General features: G+C 29.0%; 3 protein-coding genes across 3 annotated transcripts; 1 reads left to right on the forward strand and 2 right to left on the reverse strand.

Annotated features, from left to right (window-relative positions):
- Positions 1 to 355: 355 nt before the first annotated feature.
- cubi_03629 (uncharacterized protein) lies at positions 356 to 2,737 on the reverse strand (the record flags this gene model as incomplete). Its single annotated transcript, XM_029020643.1, has 1 exon — positions 356 to 2,737. The coding sequence occupies one exon, from the start codon at positions 2,735 to 2,737 to the stop codon at positions 356 to 358; it is 2,382 nt and encodes a 793-aa protein (XP_028875087.1).
- Positions 2,738 to 3,773: 1,036 nt separating this feature from the next.
- Positions 3,774 to 9,834, forward strand: cubi_03630 (uncharacterized protein; the record flags this gene model as incomplete). Its single annotated transcript, XM_029020644.1, has 2 exons — positions 3,774 to 3,812; positions 3,943 to 9,834. 2 exons carry the CDS (start codon positions 3,774 to 3,776, stop codon positions 9,832 to 9,834), a joined length of 5,931 nt encoding a protein of 1,976 aa, XP_028875088.1.
- A 2-nt stretch (positions 9,835 to 9,836) lies between these two features.
- Positions 9,837 to 10,385, reverse strand: cubi_03631 (clathrin assembly protein ap19; the record flags this gene model as incomplete). Its single annotated transcript, XM_029020645.1, has 1 exon — positions 9,837 to 10,385. The coding sequence occupies one exon, from the start codon at positions 10,383 to 10,385 to the stop codon at positions 9,837 to 9,839; it is 549 nt and encodes a 182-aa protein (XP_028875089.1).
- Positions 10,386 to 10,679: the final 294 nt, after the last annotated feature.

A 10,679-nucleotide genomic window follows, 5' to 3' on the forward strand; every position in this document is an offset into this window, starting at 1 on the left:
CAATTCTAGATTAATTCTATTAGATATATATTTATCATCCCTTCTTTTTTTCAATATCACAGGAATGTTAGAGATTATTCCCTCATTCTTTTTTAAATTAAAAATATCGATTTCTCTTCCAATTTTAAGATTTGTATAAATTATGTTACTTATTATACATATTCATTAAATTTTAAATATCGGGAAGAATCTCTTTAAAAAGACTGTATTCAGATCTTAAATTTACCTTTGTAAGACTGTGAATTTATTATATTCTACTATAAATCTTTAAAAATTCTTATGAATTCAATAAATATTCATTGCGAAGAATGACCATATTGTTATTTTGGATATAATAGTTAAGCTGGTAGATAAACTAATAAAATTCAGGATTTCTATTAATCATTTCTACTGGGTTTAATGCCCTAAATGTTTTCATTTCAGCTGATTCTACCTTACTGCATGTTAATGTATTCAATATACACCCAGACAAACCACTTCTTTTTTGAATTTTCTTGATGGGAAGGAATGGATTTGGGCGACTTTTTGTAATTCCATGTACATTATTATTACCTCCAGCTGATGTATTTAAGTTAGGATGATTATTATCTTGGAAAACTTCATTACAATTGACATCTCCTTCCAATAATTTAGATTCATTCTTTGAAGATTGAATGTACTTAAAATCTGCACTACTTTCAATATCTCCACTGTTTTCTTGATTATATCCCGAATATTCGAGTACATCTCCTGTTTGGTCTACACCTTCTCTAACTTGACTTTGAATATCTCTCTCTATTTCTGAGAAGATTTTTCCGGCTTCATCAATTGTACTATTTAATATCTGTGAGTTTGTCTTCAAAGAATTTATTTCATCTTTCTTTCCATCACTTTCAGTAGGTTGATTAACTTGTGATTTTGGATAATGAGAATTGTATTGCTTGAAATGATTATAATTATTATTGCCTGTTCTCATTCCATTTTGATTCTGAGTAAAATTACTGCCTTGATTATCACTGTATGTTCTTGTTTTATTTTCTTCCAGAGAGGATCTCCTCCTACTCTGGGATCTTGAGCGATCATTGTAACTATGATCGTGACCTTTAAAATTAGAAGAACGAGTACCGTAGTCAAAATTGAACTGTTCTTCTTGAAATTCTTTAGGAGTCTGAATTTTTGGAATATCTCCAATACTTATTGAAGAGTCTGAATTTGTATTTGTTGAAAAGTTAATATGTGCCTTTGCATTTCTGCCTCCAGAAATCTCATATTCTATTGCAGGCCCAGTTGGAGTAGAGATGACATTAATATCAACGCCAGGTTTAATATGTAGTTCAGTGACAATATTTTGAGTGTCTGGATCAGCAAAAATTGTTGCTTTGGAGTTATTACTTTCATTATCTGGAAGCATATGAAAAACTATTGTCTGTTTTCCAGATGGAGAAATGATTGGAACATTTTCTGGTGAATTATTCCCCGAATTTCCAATATTATTCCTATTTACTCCTAAAATAGAACATGCTGAGGACCTTGATGTTAAAGAACCTATTCTTGGAGTATTAATGACCGACTTTTTGCGTTGATTAACAGGAGAAATCAATCCTTCAGATGTTTCAACAGGCTCTAAAATACCTATTTTCGGAGGAGGGCCTCTTCCTGTGCTCTTCGTAGGAGAAAGAAGATCAGGTGAAGTTGCCCTTCTAGAGCCAGCTGAAGCTAAGAAATGGTTATTTGGATCGTTTAAATGGTCGAATTCTGATGGGACTCCCAACACAGTGTTTCTATAACGAGATGAAATTGGAGTAGTCAGTGAAGAATTTTCCCTAATTTCATTTGGATTTGTTTCATTATTTCCGTTATTAGTAAAGTTTAATTCATTCATTTCCCCACCAAATTGACCATTTTGATTAACAGATTTTCTACCTATTGCATTATTCATATACTGCATTCTAGAATTTCCATTTCTATAATCAAATTTATTGTCATTTAGATACTGATTTCGATAATCATTCTCGAAATTAAAGTCTTCTCTTACTCCTCGTTCATATTGCCTTTGTGTTGATCCCCTTATTTGAGTGCGTGAGCCACGATTAGCTCTATTAAATCTAGAATTAAAAGCTCCGTTTACTTGAGATCTAACAGGAGAGAATGATCTGCTTCTGAATTGTTCTGGATTAGAAGATTTAATAATTGTTGATATTGTTGGTAATTCATAGTGCCTGGAATACCTTACTAAACTTGCTCCACTTTCTACAAGCCTGTTTCTTCTCTTTTCTGCGTCCAGATCATCATACTCTTCCTCAAAAAGAAATTCTTCTTCAATTTCTCCATCGCTTGGCTCATATTGGGCCCTAGTATCTTGCCAAATTTCACGTATAAAACGTGCTTCATCATAACTTAGGGGTATATCTTTTGATGATTTGGGTTGCAAGTCACCCTTGACATCCCAAGGATTGCGAAATTTTGGTATTTTGCTTACATCTGTTTTTCGCACCCCTTTCTTTATATTTGGTTTATAACTCAATGAATGACGTTTTTTGTGTATCATCTCCATTGGGCAACAACTTACTTCTTCATTTGCAAAATTTGGATTTATTTCATGGTTTACCATTTCATCTTCTTCATAGTATCCTCTATTAATATCATAATATTCCCCTTGGTCATGCTCATAGTGGTCATTGCCGACATAATTTCCATGATATTCTAATAAACCATCATTGTAATTCTGTGCAAACTGGTAATCCATATGTGGATTCATCTGTTGCATTATCCTTTAAAAAAGAACTGTCCTACTTCGCGATATCGTATTATTAGGTCGGGTAATAAATGACCCTAATTATTAGTTTTCTCGCAAATTATTACTTTATATCCCACTTCAAGTTGAATGCTTTTTTGTTCCTAGATTGGTGGTTTTATATTACTTTAGTTCCTTAAACTTTTAATTGAAAGCTTATTACTTTGGTCCTTAATTGTGTGGCATTCCCTTTACATATTATAGCTATCCCAATTAAATCATATTTTTTTTTCTTGAAAGATAATCACACATTTTTCAGAGTGTAAAAAGACATATACGTATCGCATTATCACATTGACTTTTGGATGTGAGAAAAATAGCTAGTGGGAAAAAAATTTAGTTTAGACAAGTAGAGAATAACTTCTTAAAACATAGGGTTTTGTTTTAGATTTACAGGGAACTCTTATTCATCTTTCCCATATACATTTGCAACACATTTTCTTCATATTTTTTTTCTTTTTTTTACATGCTTACATGTATATGTCTATGGTTGGATTTTCTGAATTAGGCATTTTACTTTAAAAAAGAAAATAAAATATACGTAACTTTTTCAAGTAAGAACAAATTTTTGTAAAAATCTTATGCTTATACTACTCTATCAAAGTTTTTCTTTTCCCTTGTTATATAATTTCGTAAATCTATTTTTTTAAGCAACATAGTTTTCTTTAAAATAAATTTGACCTTTAAATTATATTTAGGTTTTAAAGTTTAATGATTAAAATTATTTAATTTTATAATTACATTTTTGTCAATTTAACAGTTTTTGAATTTTTTCTCATTGTACTTCACTCTTTCAATGCCAGAATTTGCGTGCATGTATTTGCAAATTGTTTTCTAATACCGGCCATCAACCCGCCATGACATTTTGGCGGGAATGGTTTGTGGATGGTCTTGTGCATGCTATGCAATTTAAAAGTTTATTATAAAGAAAAAGCAATTAGAAGTCCAGGAATAAGCGGAACGCTGGTTATAAGGAAATTATTTTTCTGGATATGAGACTATGAGTTTGAATCTCGCGATTGCCAATTTGGGAGTAGAGGTAAGTTTATGAATAAATAAAGTATTCTTGCAATTATTGGTGGGGGAGGGGGGGGGAGAAGCAATTTATTAACTCATGGTTTGTATGCAAGTTTTCTTACGCATAGCAAAACTTAACTTGTCTTCGTTAGCTTTACATTTCAGGCGTTCGAGAGTTTGAGCTTCCAAATGTAGATAGTACTACAAATAGTACAGTGAATTGTATTTGTGTATTGTGGTTGCCATATGAGGATCCCTTGGAAATATTTGGGCTTCAACAAGGTATTAGGTGGGATCCAATTTTGGGAAGAAGGTGCACAGGAGTAGCAGTTGCAAGACCATGTACAAAACCCGGGAAGTTAAGATCTCTGGAATGCGATTTTACGACATATATCCATGCATTGAATATTGCCAAAGTCAAGTATGTTCATAACAAAAATCTTGATTCAGTTTCTGATAATTCAGAAAACGAGAGTTATGAAGCATCTAATTCTGAAGTTCCAATTAAAAATAGTATTGGATTTCCTAAATTTGAGGACGCAATCAAGTTCAGTGTTGAATTTCCACACAAATATTACAGTAACCAATGTTTTGAAGATTTTTGTCTTTTTAAGCCTAATTTGGATGAAGTTGATCGTCTTTTGTGTTCTGAAGATGGGTATGAGGAGCCAATACCAATATTTGTTTCACTAGGATATATTTCAGAGACTTCTCAGAATTCCAGAGTATTTAGACCGGCTTCAAAGTGGAGAAGACCAATAAATGCAATTGGAGATGGAAAATATAATTTGCAAAATTCAAATCCAATTAATTGGATTGGTACTGCAGTATTGACAAAAGATGACTGGATTAGAAGTTATTCATCTGGGAAAGTATTTCCGTTAAAGCTTCTTCCTCATTACCAATTAATGTCTCTCGTTGCAGACTATCGTAGGCAAATATTAGACAAAAACAATAACAAAGAAGAGAAAGTAAATTCTCTATTTATAACCTCATTAATGAATGACATTGAAAAGCTTAAAAAGAGTATTTTAAGATCAGATAATAGAAATAATCAAATATCAGATAATGAAAGATATGATGATTTTGGAATTATTCAAGTACAACTTAAAACTTTTATATCTTATCCAATTAAAACGGAAGGGGCATTAAAACCTTTAGTTAGTGTTTACCATCGTCAAGATTTAAAGAATCAGTTTTGTTTGGCAAGCCTTTGCTGTATAGATGTAATTCTTTTAGACAATGTTCCTGCTTGGAGTGACATTGATATATGGGATATGGCACATTCAAAGATTCACATTTGTGTATTATGGAAACATGAAAGAAGAATTCTGCATGAAGGAGGTAATGCATTAGAGTTATTTCCATATAGATGTGTAGAAATCAATGGTCTACCAGAAAATATCGAGTTTAAAGATATAGATGCTATCAAGGAAAAAAATATGAGAATAAGATGTTTGTTTTCCGGAAGGGTATTATTAACCCCAGTTCCAGGTAGTGAGCCAAGCATATACATATATATGTTATTAAATGGTAAACCATTTTCATGTATTCAAAATCCGATTTCTATGAAAGATTTTAACCCTAATCAATTAAATGATCATATATATTATGATATGGATAGAATTGAACCAAGTGTTGAAAGTGTTCTTAAAGAATTTGAGACAAAAGGAAGATATTCTGGGACTTTAAAATGTAAAATTAATGTATGGCCAGATAAATCCAGTTTTTTGTCTAAAAAAGAATATTCTTATCTAAATCTTCGTCCCCAAAAGGGAATTGTGTATAACATATTACACGATTACCAGACTAAAATGCCTGACCATTATTCAGCCCCAACTTTAAGTCCATACGGCGTCTGGGTAGGATATTCAGTCAATGACAAAAGTGAGGAGTTCATTTGTTCTCAGAAATTCCAAAATTTATTTGATGAAGCCATTTATCAAATTGATTCTGCAAAAAATGAAGAGAAGTTACTAATACCCATCGAAGATTATTCAGATGACAAAAAAGTTGATATGGATAGTGCTGATGATAACTTTAATGATATGTATTCTATTAATAAAGAGGCCAATGAAGTCCAAAAATTGGACCCAGAGTATATTGAAGGCAATTTAAAGAGATTTAATCAAGATAAAAAATCTTGTAAACCATATGTACCTCATATGAGCACTTTACTAGGGTCGGGAATACGGCCAGGAGTTGCTGGAGAATGGATTACTTTTACAATTCAATCTAGAGATGAGGATGGAAATAAATCTTCAATTGGCAAGAGTAAAATTCATATTCGTTTAAGATCGGTTGGATATATTAAATATACATTTACAGCTGAACCATATGGATTAGAGTATAAAAATCCCAAAAATGATGCATTAATTAATGTTAGCGAAAGTGAAGTATGTAAAGTTGGTGTAGATCAAATGGATGTTCCAATAGAATGGTGTTCTGTTGAATCTTATTATGGTGTGTATAATTGTAGGATGAGATGTGAGAAATCTGGTCAATATTTATTGAGAATCACAATGGATGGCCTCCCTATAGCAGGCTCTCCATATGATGTTATTATTACTCCATCAATTCCAGAATCAAAAGCATCCTCAACTATTGGTGAGGGGACTATTAGATGTAAAGCATGCCCAACAGTTAATTATATGGTCAATATTGAAGTTATTAAAGCATGTAATGGTAAAATTCCAAAATATATTAATTCTTTTATTGTTATACTATGCGATGAGTTTGGAAATCGTATCTCTACTGGAGGACACCAATTAAAAGCAAAATTTAATTCTAGTATTGGGAAAATACATGCAATATATGATAATTGGGATGGATCTTATGTTATTTATTACACTGTTCATTTGGAGAAAACAATACAAAATTTTGATCAAAAAATCATAGATAAGATTAATTCTATATGTTATAAAAAAAATAATTCAAGCCAGTTAAGAAGTAATACAAGTATAGATCCAACAACAACAACAACAACAACAAGAGCAATAGAGCAAGCACTAGGAATCAATACAAGAGTAACCAATACAAAAATTGATTTTAATAGTGAAGAGCTTGGGGGGTTATTTAATACAAGAAAGATTCAACATATGTCCAATTTTGAATATGATGAAACATTTTTGGATTCAGAAGAAATAATTGTTTCAAATATTTGTGATTTAGAAATTTGTGTTTATTTAAATAATAGACCAATATATGGGTCTCCATTCACTCCATATATAGAAAATTTGGTAGAAATACAAAATTGGTATAAATATGTAGATTTAAATTCTTCAGAAAGTACTGAAAGAAAGTTTGAAAAGTTACTAGAATCTGATGATTTTGAAGGAGCAATAAAATTGATGAAAGAACTAGAAAAGAAATATTTACATGATTTTAAGGTAATATTAGAAGAGTTAGAAAGGAAACCAACAGAACAGGAAAGAATAATGGATAAAGTTGGAAAGATTTCAGACGAACAAGATCAATGGACATTATTACAAAAAAATAAACAACGTTTGGAACAAATTATAAAGGATAATAATGATCGAGAAAATTTGATTTTGACATTTGGAAGATTTTTGTTAAAAAGATTAGAAAGTCAAATGATAAGAAGACAAAGAGTGGATTCTGATTTATCTTCATATAGAATATTAAAAGAGAATAATTTAGAACCATTATGTCATAGTTTAGAAGTTGAGTATAATAAATTCCAACAACAAAGAACAAGAGAATTAATACGTTTAGTATCATTATTAGAAACTAATAAATTAAATTCATTAGAAGAATTAATGGAATTATATCAATTAATTGCTGATGAATTGAGATCATTAGGACGTGGAAATTTAGCAAATCAGTTTGATTTGGTTAATAGATGTTTAATAGAAGAACAACAATTAACAAATATACGTGAAAGTTTACAAAGAAAGAGTGAAGTATTAGCAAAGATGGATGAAATGGTAACAAGTAGAGAGAAAGCATTAGAAATGATCTTATCAAATTATAATGAAGCAATCAAAATGGAGGAGGATCATTTAGATCATGAAATTGATCAAATCAAAGTTGATGTATTAAGAAAGTTAAATTTTAATCCAAGCACAGAAGTACAAACAGAGGATTCATTATCATTCACAGATACAATAGTTGGTCCATTAATATTGGATAGAGTATTAGGTATAAGAGATGATTATTCAAGAAATAAACTTAATAATAATCATAATATGAACAAAAACATTTTTAATAAAAACTTATCTATTTCACCTCATAATGATGATGATTATGCAATTAATGTAATTAAAATGTATTGGAAACCTTTAATGGAATGGGATTTAAAATGTTTTGTTAAAATATTAAAACAATGTCCTAGAATATCAATATGTTTGAGAGAATTGTTTTCATATTTTGCAAACACAAGATGGAAAAATAATGAAACTCAAATGAGTATATATGGTGATTTAGTTAATAAAAATGATGGTGGTAATTATTATTTAATGAATAGAAATAATAATTTTAATAATACAGAAATGGAAGAAAATATGAATGTTAATAATCATAATAATATAATGAATAATATTTTGACAAATTCAAATGATAATTCATCATTAAGATATTTTAATGTTAATAATAATTCATCTTTTAAATCTTTAAAAGATGATATTATGAAACCAAATAGTAAATGGTCAGTAGGATCACCATTTGTTACATCAGATGATCCAAATATGAGTATTTATAGAAAAGCAATGGGAATAACTAGAAATGGATTTAAAAGATTAGTTATTTCATTAAATTTATCACCAGAATTAATTAAATCTGAAAAAATTATTGAAGATTTATTTAATAAGTATAGTATGGAAAGAATATCAAGTAATTTAAATTATGGTAATAGAAATGTAAGGGTAATAACACAGGAATTATGGATACCTTTATTAAGAGAATTAGCATATATTAATGCATTAATACGTTTTGATGTATTAAGACAATCAACTTTGGGTCAAAGTGCAATATTAAGATTACATAAAGAAATTAATGATTTAACAGGAAAAGTTGATTATTCTGTATGGGAAAATAATACATCAAGTATTATTGTTAGTGATAAATTATTAATTAATTTAGAAAATGATGATCAAAATTCTCAAAATAATAACAATAATAATTTGAATAATAGAGAATCAGGGAATCATATTAATCATACACCATCATCAGGAGTAGCAGTAACACAAGATAATATTAAAGATTTAAATAGAGTAACAGCATTTAGACATTTTTGTGAATTACATTTAATACCATTATATAAACAAGTTTATGGAAATGAAGATTTCTCAACAATGTTAATGTTACCATTTTCAAAAGCATTATTTACTGAACAAGATGAATTATTACGTGGATTAGAAATTATTGAAACCAAAGATGGAGGAATTATTGGAGGAGGAATTATTAGTAATCAATTAATTTCTGGTCAAGAATTAATAGAAAATTCAGGTGAAGAATTAATAAAGGGTAAAAAAGGATATTTAGCAAGCCAATCAACACATGAAAGAGTTGAATGTAAAATTAATAATTGTTTAAAGATTGTTGTATCACAATTAAAAATGAATATAGCTTCAGCAATATTTATTCAATTAGCATCAAAAAGTATGAAAGGATTTGAATTTGATATAACACGTGAATTAGTCAATTATAAAAGAATAACAAATGATGATGATATATTAAAAAATTATTATGTAACAGAATTTGATTACATTAAACCATTACAATTATATGAATATTTAACAAGTACAGGTATTATACCAGGTCATATAAGTGGTAATGATATGCATAATATTGTTGAAAAAGTTTTATCATCAAGAGATGAATATTTACCAAAACAACTACCAGTAACTTATAAATATTCAAAATATTTATCATTTCCAGGATATATTGAAACATTATCAATGTGTATAGCTAAAGGTATAGTACGTAAATTATCAGGATCATTATGGAGTGAGGGTGATATAAAAACAGAAGTTATTGAACATTTGGTATTATTTAATTTATATGATACAGTAATAAGAATATAAGATTAAAATAAAGCACCAGCTCTTTTGGCAGCATTAACTGCAGATAAAGCAATATTAGGAGTAGAAATACTAACTCCAACAGAGCTTCCATTTAATATAATATTACCATGATCTTTATTTTCATCCATCATGGAATCTTGTGTAGAAATAACTCTCAATGCAGCTTTTTTACTACTTTCTTCAATTTCTCCAGCAAGAATAATTTCATCCAGAATAAAATAAGCTTTATGAAAATTAAATATAAGATCAAGTTCACAGACATTTCCAAAATATCTATCAAGTACTTCAACATAATGATGTATAATTTCAAGAGCAAGAAGTTCATTATCATTTTTATCAATACAAGCAACAAAATAAAGACTTGCATATCTTTTAACAACAAGTGTATGGCCTTTCCAATCAATAAAGTTACATAATTTTCCCTGTCTATTAATGATCATTTGGGTAACTTCTTTAATAAATCTTTTACGTTCAGATTGTTGGTAAGATGAATACCATTTTTCCAATCTGGTTTTTCCTTGTCTACTAATAAGTAGAAAAAATCTGAACATTATTTATTATTAATATAATAAATATAAATTAATTTGTGATGACTTTATCAAATATATCTTCAATATTAATGATATTTAATTTAAATATAAGATTGGTGGTGATGATGAAGATGATTATGATGATGATTATTTAAAAATTTTTGAATTGTTATTAGCTTATAATCAGTTAAATGGGTAAATAAACGAAGATTTTTGATAATTAATATATAAGATCTTCTACTATTAAAGGAAAAATTGGGTAAAATTTTTTCAAATTTAAAATTTAATGATGGATGCAGGATGAGGGGAGAGGGG

Source organism: Cryptosporidium ubiquitum (assembly GCF_001865345.1).
Source record: "Cryptosporidium ubiquitum isolate 39726 chromosome Unknown contig_3, whole genome shotgun sequence".
NCBI classification, from domain to species: domain Eukaryota; phylum Apicomplexa; class Conoidasida; order Eucoccidiorida; family Cryptosporidiidae; genus Cryptosporidium; species Cryptosporidium ubiquitum.